The sequence below is a fragment of the Triticum urartu genome, chromosome 1A, assembly GCF_056163025.1.
Source record: "Triticum urartu cultivar PI428250 chromosome 1A, HENAU_Tu73, whole genome shotgun sequence".
Classification (NCBI taxonomy): domain Eukaryota; kingdom Viridiplantae; phylum Streptophyta; class Magnoliopsida; order Poales; family Poaceae; genus Triticum; species Triticum urartu.
In genome coordinates this window covers 376,734,987-376,754,460 of record NC_141873.1, presented here as the reverse complement: position 1 = coordinate 376,754,460, position 19,474 = coordinate 376,734,987, and the positions used below count along the sequence as shown (strand labels likewise).

Sequence of the window (19,474 nt, the reverse complement as noted above, 5' to 3'; positions counted from 1 at the left end):
TAAAAGTAAATTTCAGCTCAATACAGTCCCATAATTGGCTAACAAACTAAAAGTAGCATCTTGTTGTTGGCAGATTGAAACAAGTCCCAAAAACTAGTCATAATTGAACAATCACCGCACCGGGCGTCATGCTAGAAGGCAATCTTTTGGCCATTCCCAAGTTTCCATCAATAGAAAACCTTAGCACAAGATAATACCCAAGTCACCCCTTTCCAAAAAGGAGAACCAAGCCTAGTCTTAGACCAAAGCAGGTTTGGATTTCCACTATTATATTTAAAATTAACGAGGGTATCCAGTCATTAGGGCGACCATCAAAATATATTTTTCTCCAAGAAGCAAGCATGCCCCAAGCCCAATCTTTCAACCTAGACACAAGTCCCCAATTAGCTAAATGATATTTGTGATCATCACCTATATTGCCCCCAAAAAGTGTGCCATCTGAGAGGTAATAGCTCTAATGACCCATTTGGGGAACTTGATCATAGACATGAGTTAAGTAGGGATGTTGGCAATGCAGGTAGTAATAAATATGAGCTTACCCCTGTAAAAAAAGGTCTCTACCAAGCCAACTAGGTTGTTTTAATGATCCTACCAATAGTAGGCTGGAAATCTTCCCTCCTCAACTTTTATAATGCAAAGGAATACCTAAATATTTGGAGGGGAAAGCTCTAATATGAAACATAAAATTTGTGCAAAACCATTGTCAACATCATCGATCCTCCACATGAAGGGTATCAAGATCAATTTTATGAAAATTAATTTTCATACTAGAAAGCTTTCCAAAACATGACAACATCCATTTTAAATTCCCAACCTGCTCAATATAATTGAAGGAACACGATGGTGTCATCAGCATATTGCAAACTAATCAGCCTCTAGGAACAACATGTGGAAGTAGAACAATAGTCAAATTATGATTAAAATCTTTGATCAACATCTTAGAAAAGACATCAACCACCAAATTGAAAAGTAGAGGAGAAAGAGGGTCCCCTTGTTTGAGACATTTACCCCCCCCCCCCCCCCAAGTAAGGTCCATTAGTATCATTAATTCTCATACAGAAGGAACTTTGAAAGAGAGTACTACAAATCCACCCAATCCATCTACTCCCAAAACCTCTAGAAGTGAGCATTTCCACAAGGAAATCCCAACTCACTCTATCATAAGCCTTCTCATAATCAAGTTCCAAGATCAAGCCACTACAGCCAGTCATATGAACTTCATGAGCCATAACCACATTCAAGAATAAATTTATATTTAATAAAGGTAGTTTGGTTTGGAGATATAAGCCTATCACAAATAGGAGAGGCCCTGGTAGTCATGGCCTTAGTAAAAATCTTGACAACGCAATTATTAAGATGAACAGGACGGAACTTCTTCATTTCCTTATCATTAGGTTCTTTATGGATCAAAGTGATAATAGCAATTTTAAGACGATAAATATTCAAAGAACAATTATCAAAAATCTCTCACCAGAGCCATAAAATCATTCTTAATCAGGTCTCAAAATGTTTGATAAAACAGAAAGGAAAACCCATCAGGCCAGGAGCACCGAGTGCATAAGAGCTCATAATAGCCTCCTTAATCTCACTTTTAGAAAAGGGTCTTTCCAATAATTCATTCTCCTCACAGAAACAAGATCAGAATCATTCCAGAACCCTATCCCTAGATGAATGGCAGGTTCGAAAGCAAACAATTTCTTATAAAAGGAAGTAGCCATATCAAGCATGTCAGAAGTTGAAGAGACATGACCATTTCCGCCCACAAGGGTGGCCAAATGAATTTTCCTGTGCCTATAATTAGCTAGAGAGTGAAAATAAGAGTTATTGCGACCCCTTCCAATTTTTTTCTATCTCTGGACCTTTGCTACAAGGTAGTTTCCTCAATTTCCCATTTCTCATCTAGTTCCTTTTTAATTACTTTCATTCTATCCATCTCCTCATTGTTTAAGGAATTTTTTTCAGAAGAAAACACCAAGAATGTCAAACTCCATAACGAGAGCCTTCTTCTTTCTCTTAGTGCCAACTTTAATATTAATACTCCACCCTTTAATTGTGTTTCTAAGGAGTCTAACTTTAAATTGCCAGTTCTCAATACCAGAAGTAGCATTTGACTCAGTATTCCAAACATTAGGCACTAGCTCACTGAATCCAGGTTGAGATAACCAAAACTTCTCAAATCTAAACATCTTGGTGGAGAATTTTTTCCTATCTAGAACTAAAGGAGTGTGATCACTCCCTGCCCTAGGAAAAGCCACCAAAGAAGATAGGGAAATGAGCATCCCAACTCACAGAAATGAGAACTCTATCTAATACAACAAAAATATGACCATCTTGATTATTGGACCAAGTAAAATATTTGTTAGGGATAGAAATCTCCATGCCTTAGCTTGAATTTGCATTTACTTCCCCCCTTTTGTTTGCCTTCCTCGGCAACCAGTTTATTTTCTTTGATCCCTGGGTGCTCTAGGAACGATACTTTATCATTTGTCACACACGAGTTCACTTTTGTGTCTAGTCTATCCTATTTGTTCATTGGGCTTGCCTCTTTGGGCAGACTAGACACAAGTGTGCTGAACTCAGGGGTAGCTGATAGAGAAGGTTTCTTGTGGCGAAACCAACCCATCTGATTTTAAGTCTTAAACTTGGTACACATGTTTGCATTTTTCTTGATTTATTTCAGGATTTCTAATGATATTGGTTCAATGGGAGACGACGTCCCATCTCCTACGAGACCCCTGTGATGAGTTTGTCATCCTTAAATTTACAGGCACAATCTGTGGGAGGTGCTTATAGGACGGGTATCTATACATTGAAAGAGGTGAGTGTACGTGCGTGTATATATGTTAGTTTTCTGTGTTTGTATTGTGTTTCTCGAGAAAAAACCTGACCTATAAGATCACAGGTTTTTCTATATACAAGGGATTTAGTGTTTTGTTTTTGAAACGGAGGCAAAAACTTTGCCTCATCTGCTATTATTTAAGAAGAGAGAAGGCTTTGTGTTACAAGGCCCCAAGTGTTGGGGAACGCAGTATTTCAAAAAATTTCCTACGATCACGCAAGATATATCTAGGAGATGCATAACAATGAGAGGCGAGAGTGTGTCTATGCACCCTCGTAGACCGAAAGCGGAAGCGTTGAGTAACGCGGTTGATGTAGTCGAACGTCTTCGCGATCCAACAGATCAAGTACCGAACGCACGACACCTCCGCGATCTGCACACGTTCAGCCCGGTGACGTCCCTAGATCTCTAGATCCAGCTGAGGTCGAGGACGAGTTTCGTTAGCACGAAGGCGTGTTGACGGTGATGATGAAGTTACCGACGCAGGGCTTTGCCTAAGCACTATGACAATATGACCGAGGTGGAAATCTGTGGAGGGGGGCACCGCACACGGCTAAGAAATCAACTTGTGTGTCTATGGGGTGCCCCCTCCCCCGTATATAAAGGAGGGGAGGAGGAGGAGGGCCGGCCTCAAGGGGCGCGCCCAAAGGGGGGATTCCTACTCCTAGTAGGAGTAGGTTTCCCCCTTTCCTATTCCAAGTAGGAAAGAAGGAAGGAGAGGGAGAGGGAGAAGGAAAGAGGGGGGGGGGGCGCCGCCCCTCCTAGTCCAATTCGGACCAGCCCATGGGGCACGCACAGTTTCCCCTTGTGGCCCTTCTCCCTTTTTCACTAAAGCCCAATAAGGCCCAATACTTCCCCCAGTGAATTCCCGTAACTCCCCGGTTCTCCGAAAAATATCCGAATCACTCAGAACCTTTCCGATGTCCGAATGTAGCCTTCCAATATATGAATCTTTACCTCTCGACCATTTCGAGACTCCTCGTCATGTCCGTGATCTCATCAAGGACTCCGAACAAACTTCGGTCATAAAATCACATAACTCATAATACAAATCGTCATCGAACGTTAAGCGTGCGGACCCTACGGGTTCGAGAACTATGTAGACATGACCGAGACACATCTCCGGTCAATAACCAATAGCGGAACCTGGATGCTCATATTGGCTCCTACATATTATATGAAGATCTTTATCGGTCAAACCGCATAACAACATACGTTGTTCCCTTTGTCATCGATATGTTACTTGCCCGAGATTCGATCGTCGGTATCATCATAACTAGTTCAATCTCGTCACCGTCAAGTCTCTTTGCTCGTTCCGTAATGCATCATCCCGCAACTAACTCATTAGTCACATTGCTTGCAAGACTTATAGTGATGAGCATTACCGAGAGGGCCCAAAGATACGTCTCCGATACACGGAGTGACAAATCCTAATCTCGATCTATGCCAACTCAACAAACACCATCAGAGACACCTGTAGAGCATCTTTATAATCATCCAGTTACGTTGTGACATTTGATAGCACACAAGGTGTTCCTCCGGTATTCGGGAGTTGCATAATCTCATAGTCAGAGGAACATGTATAAGTCATGATGAAAGCAATAGCATAAAACTAAACGATCATTTATTCTAAGCTAACGGATGGGTCATGTCCATCACCTAATTCTCTAATGATGTGCTCCCGTCCATCAAATGACAACACATGTCTACGGTTAGGAAACTTAACCATCTATGATTAACGAGCTAGTCAAGTAGAGGCATACTAGGGACACTCTGTTTGTCTATGTATTTACACATGTACTAAGTTTCCGGTTAATACAATTCTAGCATGAATAATAAAAATTTATCATGATATAAGGAAATATAAATAATAACTTTATTATTACCTCCAGGGCATATTTCCTTCAGTATCCCACTTGCACTAGAGTCAATAATCTAGTTCACATCATCATGTGATTTAACACCAGTAGTTCACATCGTCATGTGATTTAACACTCTATAGTTCACATCACTATGTGACCAATACCCAAAGGGTTTATTAGAGTCAATAATCTAGTTCACATCGCCATGTGATTAACACCCAAAGAGTACTAAGGTGTGATCATGTTTTGCTTGTGAGAGAAGTTTAGTCAACGGGTCTGCCACATTCAGATCCGTATGTATTTTGCAATTTTCTATGTCTACAATGCTCTGCACGGAGCTACTCTAGCTAATTGCCCCCACTTTCAATATGTATCTAGACCGAGACTTAGAGTCATCCAAATCGGTGTCAAAGCTTGCATCGACGTAACTCTTTACGACGAACTCTTTGTCACCTCCATAACCGAGAAACATTTCCTTATTCCACTAAGGATAATTTTGACCGTTGTCCAATGATCCACTCTTGGATCACTATTGTACCCTCTTGCCAAACTCATGGTGAGGTACATAATAGGTCTGGTACACAACATAGCATACTTTATAGAACCTATGATTGAGGCATAGGGAATGACTTTTCATTCTCTTTCTATTTTCTGCCATGGTCAGGTTTTGAGTCTTTACTCAACTTCGTACTTTGCAACACAGGAAAGAACTCCTTCTTTGACTGTTCCATTTTGAGCTACTTCACAAACTTGTCAAGGTATGTACTCATTGAAATTTTTTATCAAGCGTCTTGATCTATCTCTATAGATCTTGATGCTCAATATGTAAGCAACTTCACCGAGGTCTTTCTTTGAAAAACTCCTTTGAAATACTACTTTATGCTTTCCAGAAAATTCTACATTATTTCCGATCAACAATATGTCATTCACATATACTTATTAGAAAGGCTGTAGTGCTCCCACTCACTTTCTTGTAAATACAGGCTTCACCGCAAGTATGTATAAAACTATATGCTTTGACCAACTTATCAAAGCATAAATTCCAACTCCGAGATGCTTGCACCAGTCCATAGATATATTGCTGGAGCTTGCACATTTTGTTAGCACCTTTAGGATTGACAAAACCTTCTGGTTGCATCATATACAATTCTTCTTTAAGATGTCCATTAAGGAATGCAGTTTTGACATCCATTTGCCAAATTTCATAAAATGTGGCAATTGTTAACATGATTCGGACAAACTTTAAGCATGATACGAGTGAGAAAATCTCATCGTAGTCAACATCTTGAACTTGTAAAAACCCTTTTCGACAAGTCGATCTTTGTAGATAGTAACACTACTATCAGCGTCCGTCTTCCTCTTGAAGATCCATTTATTCTCAATGGCTCGCCGATCATCGGGCAAGTCAATCAAAGTCCATACTTTGTTCGCATACATGGATCATATCTTAGATTTCATGGCCTTAAGCCATTTCGCGGAATTTGGGCTCATCATCACTTCCTCATAGTTCGTAGGTTTGTCATGGTCTAGTAACATGGCTTCCAGAACAGGATTACCGTACCACTCTGGTGCGTAATGTACTCTGGTTGACCTATGAGGTTCGGTAGTAACTTGATCTGAAGTTTCATGATCATCATCATTAACTTCCTCACTAATTGGTGTAGGCATCACTGGAACTGATTTCTGTGATGAACCATTTTCCAATTCGGGAGAAGGTACAACTACCTCATTAAGTTCTACTTCCCTCCCACTCACTTCTTTTGAGAGAAACTCCTTCTCTAGAAAGGATCCATTCTTAGCAACAGATAACTTGCCTTCGAATCTGTGATAGAAGGTGTACCCAACAGTTTCCTTTGGGTATCCTATGAAGACGCATTTCTCCGATTTGGGTTCGAGCTTATCAGGTTGAAACTTTTTCACATAAGCATCGCAACCCCAAACTTCAAGAAACGACAGCTTTGGTTTCTTGCCAAACCACAATTCATATGGTGTCATCTCAACGGATTTAGATGGTGCCCTATTTAACGTGAATGCAGTTGTCTCTAATGCATAACCCCAAAACGACAGTAGTAATTCGGTAAGAGACATCATAGATCACACCATATCTAATAAATTACGGTTATGACATTCAGACACACCATTATGATGTGGTGTTCCAGGTGGCATGAGTTTGTGAAACTATTCCACATTGTTTGAATTGAAGGCCAAACTCATAACTCAAATATTCGCCTCTGCGATCAGATCATAGAAACTTTATTTTCTTGTTACAATGATTCTCGATTTCACTCTGAAATTCTTTGAACTTTTCAAATGTTTCAGACTTGTGTTTCATCAAGTAGATATACCCATATCTGCTCAAATCATCTATGAAGGTCAGAAAATAATGATAACCTCCGTGAGCCTCAACACTCATTGGACCACACACATCGGTATGTATTATTTCTAATAAGTCAGTGGCTCGCTCCATTGTTCCGGAGAATGGAGTTTTAGTCATCTTGCCCATGAGGCATGGTTCGCAAGCATCAAATGATTCACAATCAAGTGATTCGAAAAGTCCATCAGTATGGAGTTTCTTCATGTGCTTTACACCAATATGACCTAAACGGCAGTGCCACAAGTATGTTGCACTATCATTATCAACTTTGCATCTTTCGGCATCAATATTATGAATATGTGTATCACTACGATCGAGATTCAATAGACCATTTATATTAAGTGTATGGCCATAGAAGGTTTTATTCATGTAAACAGAACAACAATTATTCTTTGACTTAAATGAATAACCATATTGCAATAAACATGATCCAATCATATTCATGCTCAACGCAAACACCAAATAACATTTATTTTAGGTTCAACACTAATCCCGAAGGTAAAAAGAGTGTGTAATGGTGATCTTATCAACCTTGGAATCATTTCCAACACACATCGTCACCTTGCCCTTAACTAGTCTCTATTCATTTTGCAACTCCTATTTCGAGTTACTAATCTTAGCAACTGAACCGGTATCAAATACCCTGGGGTTACTATGAACACTAGTAAAGTACACATCAATAACATGCATATCAAATATACTTTTGTTCACTTTGCCATCCTTCTTATCCACCAAGTATTTGGGGTAGTTCCGCTTCCAGTGACCATTCCCTTTGCAGTAGAAGCACTCAGTTTCAGGCTTAGGTCTAGATTTGGGATTCTTCGTGGGAGTGGCAACTTGCTTGCCATTCTTCTTGAAGTTCCCTTTCTTTCCCTTGCCCTTTTACTTGAAACTAGTGGTCTTGTCAACCATCAATACTTGATGCATTTTCTTGATTTCTTCCTCGCCAATTTCAGCATCTCGAAGAGCTTGGGAATCGTTTACGTTATCCCTTGCATATTATAGTTCATCACGAAGTTGTAGTAACTTGGTGATAGTGACTAGAGAACTCTATCAATCACTATCTTATCTGGAAGATTAACTCCCACTTGATTCAAGTGATTGTAGTACTCAGACATTCTGAGCACATGCTCACTAGCTGAGCTATTCTCCTCCATCTTGTAGGAAAAGTACTTGTCAGAGGTCTCATACCTCTCGACTCGGGCATGAGTCTGAAATACTAATTTCAGCTCTTGGAACATCTTATATGCTCCATGGCATTCAAAATGTTTTTGAAGTCCTGGTTCTAAGCCGTAAAGCATGGCGCACTAAACTATCAAATAGTCATCATACCGAGCTTGCCAAACGTTCATAACGTCTGCATCTGCTCCTGCAATAGGTCTGTCACCTAGCGGTGCATCAAGGACATAATTCTTCCATGCAGCAATGAGGATAATCCTCAGATCATGGATCCAGTCCGCATCATTGCTACTATTATCTTTCAACTTATTTTTCTCTAGGAACATATCAAAAATAAACAGGGAGCTATAACATGAGCTATTGATCTACAACATAATTTGGAAACACTATCAGGACTAAGTTCATGATAAATTGAAGTTCAATTAATCATATTACTTAAGAACTCCCACTTAGATAGACATCCCTCTAGTCATCTAAATGATCACGTGATCCATATCAACTAAACCATGTCCGATCATCACGTGAGATGGAGTAGTTTTCAATGGTGAACATCACTATGTTGATCATATCTACTATATGATTCACGTTCGACCTTTCGGTCTCAGTGTCCCGAGGCCATATCTGCATATGCTAAGCTCGTCAAGTTTAACCCGAGTATTCTGCGTGTGCAAAATTGGCTTGCACCCATTGTATGTGAACGTAGAGCTTATCACACCCGATCATCACATGGTGTCTCGGCACGACGAACTGTCGCAATGGTGCATACTTAGGGAGAACACTTATACCTTGAAATTTAGTGAGAGGTCATCTTATAATGCTACCAGTGTACTAAGCAAAATAAGATGCATAAAAGATAAACATCACATGCAATAAAAATATGTGACATGGTATGGCCATCATCATCTTGTGCCTTTGATCTCTGTCTCCAAAGTACCGTCATGATCTCCATCGTCACTGGCATGACACCATGATCTCCATAATCTTGCTCTCTATCAATGTGTCGTCACATGGTCATCTTGCCAACTATTGCTTTTGCAACTATAGCTATCGCATAGCGATAAAGTAAAGCAATTATATGGCGCTTGCATCTAATACAATAAAGAGACAACCATAAGGCTCCTGCCAGTTGCCGATAACTGTTAACAAAACATGATCATCTCATACAACAATTTATATCTCATCACGTCTTGACCATATCACATCACAACATGCCCTGCAAAAACAAGTTAGACGTCCTCTACTTTGTTGTTGCAAATTTTACGTGGCTGCTACGGGCTTCTAGCAAGAACCGTTCTTACCTACACATCAAAACCACAACGATTTTTTGTCAAGTGTGCTGTTTTAACCTTCAACAAGGACCGACGTAGTCACACTGGATTCAACTGAAGTTGGAGAAAAAGACACCTACTAGCCACCTGTGTGCGAAGCACGTCGGTAGAACCAGTCTCATGAACGCGTCATGTAATGTCGGTCTGGGCCGCTTCATCCAACAATACCGTCGAAACAAAGTATGACATACTGGTAAGCAGTATGACTATTATTGCCCACAACACTTTGTGTTCTACTCATGCATATAACATCTACGCATAGGCCTCGCTCGGATGCCACTGTTGGGGAACACAATATTTTAAAAAAATTCCTACGATCACGCAAGATCTATCTAGGAGATGCATAGCAATGAGAGGGGAGAGTGTGTCTACGTACCCTCGTAGATCGAAAGCGGAAGCGTTGAGTAACGCGGTTGATGTAGTCGAACGTCTTCGCGATCCAACCGATCAAGTACCGAGCGCACGACACCTACGCGATCTGCACACGTTCAGCCCGGTGACGTCCCTCGATCTCTAGATCCAGCTGACGTCGAGGAAGAGTTTCGTCAGTATGACGGTGTGTTGACGGTGATGATGAAGTTACCGACGCAGGGCTTCGCCTAAGCACTACGACAATATGACTGAGGTGGAAATCTGTGGAGGGGGGCACCGCACACGGCTAAGAAATCAACTTGTGTGTCTATGGGGTGCCCCCTCCCCCGTATATAAAAAAGGGGAGGAGGAGGAGGGCCGGCCTCAAGGGGCGCGCCCAAAGGGGGGATTCCTACTCCTAGTAGGAGTAGGTTTCCCCCTTTCCTAGTCCAAGTAGGAGAAGAAGGAAGGAGAGGGAAATGGAGAAGGAAAGAGGGGGGCGCCACCCCCTCCTAGTCCAATTCGGACCAGCCCATGGGGGCGCGCTGTCTCCCCTTGTGGCCCTTCTCTCCTTTCCACTAAAGCCCAATAAGGCCCAATACTTCCCCCAGTGAATTCCCGTAACTCCCCGGTTCTCCGAAAAATACCCGAATCACTCGGAACCTTTCCGATGTCCGAATATAGCCTTCCAATATATGAATCTTTACCTCTCAACCATTTCGAGACTCCTCGTCAGGTCCGTGATCTCATCCGGGACTCCGAAGAAACTTCGGTCATCAAATCACATAACTCATAATACAAATCGTCATCGAACGTTAAGCGTGCGGACCCTATGGGTTCGAGAACTATGTAGACATGACCGAGACACATCTCCGGTCAATAACCAATAGCGGAACCTGGATGCTCATATTGGCTCCTACATATTCTACGAAGATCTTTATCGGTCAAACCGCATAACAACATACGTTGTTCCCTTTGTCATCGGTATGTTACTTGCCCGAGATTCGGTCGTCGGTATCATCATACCTAGTTCAATCTCGTCACCGACAAGTCTCTTTACTCGTTCCGTAATGCATCATCCCGCAACTAACTCATTAGTCACATTGCTTGCAAGGCTTATAGTGATGAGCATTACCGAGAGGGCCCAGAGATACGTCTCCGATACACGGAGTGACAAATCCTAATCTCGATCTATGCCAATTCAACAAACACCATCGGAGACACATATAGAGCATCTTTATAATCCCCCAGTTACGTTGTGAAGTTTGATAGCACAGAAGGTGTTCCTCCGGTATTCGGGAGTTGCATAATCTCATAGTCAGAGAACATGTATAAGTCATGATGAAAGCAATAGCAATAAAACTAAATGATCATTTATACTAAGCTAATGGATGGGTCATGTCCATCACATCATTCTCTAATGATGTGATCCCGTTCATCAAATGACAACACATGTCTATGGTTAGGAAAATTAATCATCTTTGATTAACGAGCTAGTCAAGTAGAGGCATACTAGGGACACTCCGTTTGTCTATGAATTCACACATGTACTAAGTTTTCGGTTAATACAATTCTAGCATGAGTAATAAACATTTATCATGATATAAGGAAATATAAATAACAACTTTATTATTTCCTCTAGGGCATATTTCCTTCACCAAGGCACCCATGTTACATGGAGAAACTACTCTTCTGGGGTGGCCCAATGCTTGATCTCGTCCTTGATGGCGTTAAACGAGATAGGTGGCGGCTTGCTCTTATGTCAAAAAAATCAGGCATTTCTTTCATTCTAAATGATCCAATTAATGAGCATCGTGAGAGATGCCAAAGCCTTGTGGTCCAGGACATTCTTTCCAGAGAGGTTAACCCACCAATCTTTGATGGAGGACTGAAGGTTCCAAGTGGAAGTGTCAGTTTTTTTAAAGGTGTAGCCACTCATTGGGCAAGTTCCAAAGACGTATTGTGGAACGACACTTGAAGAGAAAGTGCATCCCGGATTCTTGCTCTCTCTTGCAATTAGGAAAATACAACAATTTGTCCAACCTCGTCGCTAAAAAATCGGTTGGCGATCCAAAGCCTACCTTGGATGGCCAACCAGGTGAAAATTTGACTCTCGGTGGTGCCCATGCCTTCCAAACTGCGTGGTCCATCAGAGAGCACATAGTTCCCATGAATTGCGTGGAATACACATTGGCCATTGAGTAGTATCCATTTTTCTTGTTTAACATGGTTGGTAAACAAAAAAGGAGACCTTCTTATGAAAAAGCACAAACTCCACAACAACAATTGTTGGGGTTACATCAATCTTATTAATTTGGTAGGAACCTATACTGAATAATAAAGATGTTGAGAAGCAAAATCTCAAAACATATACAAGGCTAAACAGAATCCGGTTTACCTATTATGTTTCAAGCTCAAGTTTGCAAGCCCAATGGACAAGGACATGACATCGCCTAGAGCAGAGAGAGCGGAGAAGGGTGTGGACAAGGGGCACGAAAATCGGCAACAGGTACTGGGCCTTGAGGATCGCCATTAAAACCAGTGTGACTGTGTAGTGGATGTTTAGTTGGGAACTTAGAGCATCTCTAGTCGATCCCCTAAGACGCTTTAGACGAGTAAACTTTTCATTTCAAGTGGCTAAACCGCACCTAGCTGATCACTTATCGGCATTAGAGGACTAAATTTTTAAGTGCCGCCCCTCTCGACCCAAAAATATACTCGATCAACGCCACTTCTCATGATAATTTAGGCCTCCCCCTATGCCGCATAGGGGAACGTGTTATGAAACAAAGAAATTATGCTACACGATTGCACCTAGGAACACTATGAAGATGGTGGGTAACGATGTCTCACAGACGAGTAGAGTACCTAAATGAGTGTAGTTAGTCGGTGAAGCACGACAGTTTCTGCAGCTGGGTTATACCTCCCAGCCGCGAGAATTTCTCGAAGACGATTCGCCGATCAAGAGTCGAAGTACATGATGCCTCTTATGTAGCCACGTGTTCCAAAGTAGTAATTAATCTGACAGCACTGCGATATTCGTGAAGAAGAGTTCTGAGAAAACTAGAGAGACATGCCTAGCAGCATTCCATCTAATCAGTAGTCTAATTCTATTAGACCGGAAGTAGAGCCTGTCTAACTAGAATTCTAACCCAATAGACCAATTAGACAGTGGTTGAGCATACCTATATGAGAGAGACCCCTTAGGATTTTGTGTGTCCCAAGGCCCCCCCCATGAAGAGGAAAGGAAGGAGGCAAATTAGGGTTATCCCCAAGTAGAATTTCCCCCAAAGAGAATTTGACCTCCTCCCTTTCCTTCTTTTGGGGCGCCCCACTTTGGCCTTGTTTGGCCAACTACAGGCTGCCCTCTTGGGTTGGTCCAAGAGGGACTTCTTTCCTAAAAATTGTTCCAGAGTTTTCTAGACTCTTTTGGAACCTTCCGAAAACTTCCCTGAAACCCTTTCGGGGCCATCTAGAACACTTCTGGATACATTTGAAATACTTTTGACACACATTCTCCCATTCCTCTAGTTTATTATAATTACTACTACCTCTGTAACTAAATATAAGACGATTTTCCTCAACTACAAAAACATTCTGTATTTAGTTACAGAGGTAGTAGTCATTAAGTGTGTGACCCTACACGTTTGAAAATAAGTGGACATGACCAGGAACACTTCCCGGTCAATAGTTAACAGCAAGATCTGGACACCATTGTTAACTTTCACGAATATCTCAAGTGAACATTTAATTCCCGAATACCATTCTCTTTGCTTCGCGATATGTTACAAAACCCGAGGCTAGATATTATCGTTATATATCCCCGTGATCAACTCCTTGATCACTATACATGTTATCCTCGCGATCAGTTTTTGTTCTCTTTACTCGTATCCGTATTTCGGTATCCCTATGATGTACATATCATGTGTCTGGCCAGACAATAATGACCGTAACACCGAGTGGGCCCAAAGAGTATCTCTCCATCACCAGAGGAGCAAATCTCAGTCTTGAACAATCGATACTGAGACATATGTTTTCGGTATACCCGTAAGATACTTTTATCGTCACCCAGTTACAGAGTGACGTTCGGTAACCCCAAAGTAACTACTTGGTATGTTGTCTTGCAATATTCTCATGGTCTAAGGAACTAAGTAAACATTAACACTTTAGAACTAACTCCTTGATCACTATACATGTTATCCTCGCGATCAGTTTTTGTTCTCTTTACTCGTATCCGTATTTCGGTATCCCTGTGATGTACATATCATGTGTCTGGCCAGACAATAATGACCGTAACACCGAGTGGGCCCAAAGAGTATCTCTCCATCACCAGAGGAGCAAATCTCAGTCTTGAACAATCGATACTGAGACATATGTTTTTGGTATACCCGTAAGATACTTTTATCGTCACCCAGTTACAGAGTGACGTTCGGTAACCCCAAAGTAACTACTTGGTATGTTGTCTTGCAATATTCTCATGGTCTAAGGAACTAAGTAAACATTAACACTTTATATGAAAATACCGACAACATAATAACGATACGATCTCTTAGTAATTCATAAGTTAGGTCTATCCAACACCATTGTTTTGATAACAATATGTTCTCATTATTGATAACACCTTTGTTACTATAACAATGCTCATGATCAGGAGAGCAAGATCATCATCAATACATGAGCTAGTTGCAGAGGCATGACTAGGGATCAATTTGGTGTTTATGTTTCCACACATGTAGTTGGGTTTTCCTCCGCTGACCACATCAGCTGACCACCATTCAATTTTTTGTATCAAAATTCAATGTTATACAAAAATCTAAAAAAACATAGTAAATTATATACGTATGCCGGTATTAGAATATATTTTTTACCTTAAGGAGGTCACATGTTTGAGAGGATTTGGTAGTTTAGTTGGTTCATACAATGAAATTATTCAAAGTTCCATGTTTTCAAGAAAACGCAAAGAAATCCAATAAGTCATATATGTAACTAGTACTGATCTAATTATTTTTGGTTAATTTTGACCACTGATTTGGGTGATATTGGCCGCTTTAGTAAGCTGACCGGTGTGGCCTTTTTTTTGCCACACGTACACTTACAAGCGGGACTCACCCACCGAATCATGTCAACGGAATTAAACAGTGGATTAGAGCTAGCTGCAACAGATTATACTAATAGATGGTGTGTTTTTTGCACCAAACCTGCATGGTACGATGTTTTATGCAAGGTTTACCTCAACAGTTGATGATTTATGCAATTTCCTCCGCATTAACATATCTTCTTTTTCCCAAGAAAAGTCCGCAAGGGCCAAGCTTTTATGCATTTATATATCCCACCGTATACCCTTGTAGAACAGTCCAAGATCTCATGTTGCTTAGAAACATTAGAGTATTATCCAGATACGAATATAATATCCTTTTGCTGGTCCATAATGTTTTCACTTTGAGCACTGCTACACAGCCGACGGGTTCTGAATGATCTTCAGATGATGCAGCACATCAAGCCATCGATGCGTAGAGCAAAGGTGAACAGCATCATTCGATTCTTCAATCATCCAGAGTTCGGCCAGCAACTGTTGTGTGTACAGTAATTCCGTTTCACTTTTCAGGTTGGGCCGTTCATTTAGTTGACGCGCGCATGCGTATTGGTCAGGTAATTAACAATGGCGATATCAAAGTGCCAAAAGCCCGACTTCACGAAACGAATAACCTTTTGATTTTATTCGATGAACATTCAACCAAAATAATCATGGGAAACAAAAGAATACAACATTGTACCAACAAATAAACAAACAGGGCTCAAAAATCCAGGCATGACACCATCAAGATACTCGATCTAGTGGTGTGGGCACTGAAAATCGGTGGGGCAGACCTTGCCGCAGTTGTTGAGAATGAGGCGTAGGTCGACGGGGAGGTCGAGGTTGTGGTCGAGCAAGTTGACATGGAGATTCGTGCAGAGGCAGAGCGCCGCGTCCAGACCGACGAGCCCGTCGAGGAGCGAGCAGCAGTGCTCGTCGCGCGGCTGGTTGACATTGACCCTGAGCAGGCCCAGCACGCTCACGCACGCCTTCGCCTTCAGCCCGTCCTTGGGGCACGACCCGTAGCCGCCGTGGGCGCTCGCCGAGGCCACGACCATGAGCCCGACGGCCAGGAGGAGCAGCGCTCTGGGTGCCATGGCCATTTGCAACGGAGCTAGCAGGTCGTGCAGCAAAGCTAGTGCGATCGAGCTGCTTGTGCTTGTGATGTGCGCTTGCTCTGTGTGTGAGTGGGTGTGTGCATGGCGAGTGGTATTTATAGAGGGAGATTGTGAATCTGATTGCTCGCCTCCAATGGGAAAGCGGTGTGAGATGAGATGGGGCCGTGCATGTGCTTCCGAGCTGGCGCGTCAGGGTTGATTGCCTCTTTTCATTTGGACTCGATCGTATGCATATGCATCCGTGATAGCTTCAAATGTGCTTATATTCCGAATGCATGTTCCGTCCAGTTCCTGTATTTATTTGCTTATTACTGGATTGAGCATGTGGCATCGGTCGGCATGCAGTTAGCGGTAACTGCGTCAATTTGGTGTCCTGGCAGAAAGGTTGTCGAGAATTCAGATGATGATGAATTGATAACCGGGGATCAATATGATCAGGGCTTCAACCTACAAAAACACAAATCAGATCATAGCCTGGTCCGATATATTAGCTGATGCCGAACCTCACTCCTTTTTTTCGAATCAACGGGCCTTATTAATTGATGCTTAGCCAGAATTACAATCATGCCGCAGAACATCAGCAAGAAAAGATGGAATACAGTTTACCCAAAGACACCTCGTGCTGAGTAAATAGGCAATTTTTCAATTATTTTAATTCAGAAAATAATCATAAACATGGCATTGACAAAATTAATGATATACTGATTGCGATCTAAATAAACACGTACTACACATATAGTAGAAATATCTATACAAATAGCTAGTATGGCTAAGACAAAAAAAACAAGAGCGGGATAAACATGTTATACCCTCTAGTTGGCCGTAGCAGCAGCGCCGGCGGTGGCCTCCTCGACCGCCTTCTGGTCAGCGGCGGGCTTCTCGGCAGCGACACGTTCGGTGTCGCTAGGGATGAAAACGGAGCGGAAACGGACGAAACTGAGTGCTATCATAAATGTTTTCACATTTTTTTGCAGAAGCGAAAACGAATACAGAAACCTCGGAAATGAATACGGAAACAGATACTACCGAAAACGGACACGGAGCAAATACAAAGCAGATATGGAAACAAAAATAGGCATCGATCGGAACTTCAGAAACCCCTTGAATCATAGAGAAATACACACACAAAAAAACAAATTTAATGAGTTGTTCACACCACTACAAAATAATAGCAACTTAGCATAGTATTGTAGTAGTACCAGACAATTGCGTATATGGTCAAGCTGCGTACATGTGTTGTAGTAGCAGTTGGGTCTTAGATCCATTCTACTAATTGTGTCATTGTGTTCTCTTTAGTGGTCGTAGCTATAGGTCTATTGTAAAAACAGAAATTCCATATTCACAGAAACGGAAAGTTCTGTTTCCATGCAAGTTCCACCGGAAAACACTGCTGCGTTTTTGTTTCCGTTTCCGCGTAAAAAATTCCATTTCCACTTCCATTTTGCAAATTTCCATTTCCGTTTTCATATTTCCTCTCCGTTTCCGTATTTCTCCGGAAAAACGGAAAGTTTCCACTCCATTTTCATCCCTAGGTGTCGCTGGACATGGTGATGACGAAGACGACGCAGCATAGAGGAAGTAGTCGATCGGAGACGAGCAGTCGCGTAGTCACTCTCCAAAAACCTAATCGCCCCTCTCCCGTACAGGATCTGAAGAGGCGGGTTTTGAAGGCCTGCTCTCCCCTCGACCGTCTATGCGGTGAACGGGATGAAGTTGCCGATGGCAGCAACGACAAAAGGAATGACAGGGGTGGTGTGCATGGAGCAGATGCGATCTGTTCATGGCGGCTAGGGTTGGCCAACACCTCACATATATATATGTGCATCCGGGTGGAGAGACGTGAGCCGAACCCACGCCCAAGTCGGTAACATCCCATGATCGGACATCTCAGATCGTGGTCCGTCTGTCAAAGACTCTCCGTTTCTGACCGGCAAAAATAAGCGCATAGGTGTGAGCTTAGCTCGACTCAAACCCGTGGCGTGGCGAGGCGGCAGCGAAGGAGGAGTGCGCGAGAGCCTCTTCTCTTCTCAAGCTTCGATAGGATGTGAAAGAGAATCCCTTATAAAGAGGTCCAACTCGTTCTTCACTAGCGGGGTGCGACTAAACTTCTCATCACCCCTGTCATCACACCTACATGGGCCCATATTTCAACACCTCTTCCCAGATTCACTTGCATGTTTAACACACATGTGAGCCGTTTGTTCACATCCCTACTAATAAATCTTGTTTGGAAGCTCTGAAAATTTGCATCGAGCTCCTGAATCTCCTGCAAAATGCCGGCTATTACCATTCTATCATAATCCGCCAATTCTCATAATATACTAACTTGTTGAGCATCACTTTCAGTATTCACCCCTGCGGATCCCTCGATCGATTGACTCCATCTCGTAAGAAAAGGGTGTTGACACCTGATTTTGGCAAGATACAGATTGCAATGAAGATGGTCTCGAGTGAACGGGTTTTCGGCATGAAAAGATTCACGTCGCCGAGTGGAACAACTTTGATGTTTCGGTTATATTCATTCGACCTTATCTTACGGACCGAAACTATACTACGAGTGGCATAATTCAATGTTCCGAGTGGTTTTTGGCCAATCACGTCTTCAAGATGACCTCGGATGAAGGATCACTCTTAAGGAATTGTCTTCGTCTCGTCGAGGCAATCGATTTTAATATATAAATCATCTCAATCCGAGTTCATATGCAAAAGTTAGAGGCAATACACTGCAGACCGAACCTTAACGGAAATATGGCGTGAGGTGCCACACACTTGTCTAAGAGATTGCGCGAGTAATTCGATCATCAAGACGGCCTTGAATTGAAAAACCTTCAACACGAAAAAGTTTCATCTCGTCGAGCCGGTTGTTTTTCATACAAAATTTGTCTCAATCCGAGGTCGTATGCAACCTGGAGAGTCAAATCAAGATCAGGATGTGTTTTCAGTCGGAAAATCCGAGTGAAAAGTTTGCCATCCGAGTGAAAACCTACCGATCGAGTAAAAGGTCGAGTGAAAACTTATCGATAGAGTAAATGATTGGCTTCCGAGTGAAAATATAGTAATCCGAGTGAAATTATCATCCGAGTGAAGTTATGCAGAGTGAAAAGATTACCGTCGGAATGAAAACTTGACGTTCGAGTAAGATATTGCCTTCCGAGCGAAATATAGTCATCCAAGTGAAAGATTATCTTCCGAGTGAAATTATAGTCATCCGAGTGAAAGACTCTAACATCCGAGTGAAAAGGTCTAGTCGGACGAAAAACTCTAATATCTGAGTGGATGAGCTCGGATCCGAATGAAACTGAAGATGTGCTCGAAAGGTAATCCAGATGACCTCGGATGGAAAAGTGAT

The 19,474-nt window shown here is 42.1% G+C and overlaps 1 protein-coding gene across 1 annotated transcript; it reads right to left on the bottom strand.

The window, feature by feature from the left end:
* Positions 1–15,622: 15,622 nt before the first annotated feature.
* On the bottom strand, positions 15,623–16,187 carry LOC125533998 (cortical cell-delineating protein-like). Its single transcript, XM_048697310.1, has one exon. It carries the CDS (start codon positions 16,108–16,110, stop codon positions 15,766–15,768), a length of 345 nt encoding a protein of 114 aa, XP_048553267.1. The 5' UTR covers positions 16,111–16,187; the 3' UTR covers positions 15,623–15,765.
* Positions 16,188–19,474: the final 3,287 nt, after the last annotated feature.

Bases quoted from the DNA above. Each gene is read 5' to 3' on its own strand.
- LOC125533998 (XM_048697310.1), bottom strand. From the start codon at position 16,110: ATGGCCATGGCACCCAGAGCGCTGCTCCTCCTGGCCGTCGGGCTCATG.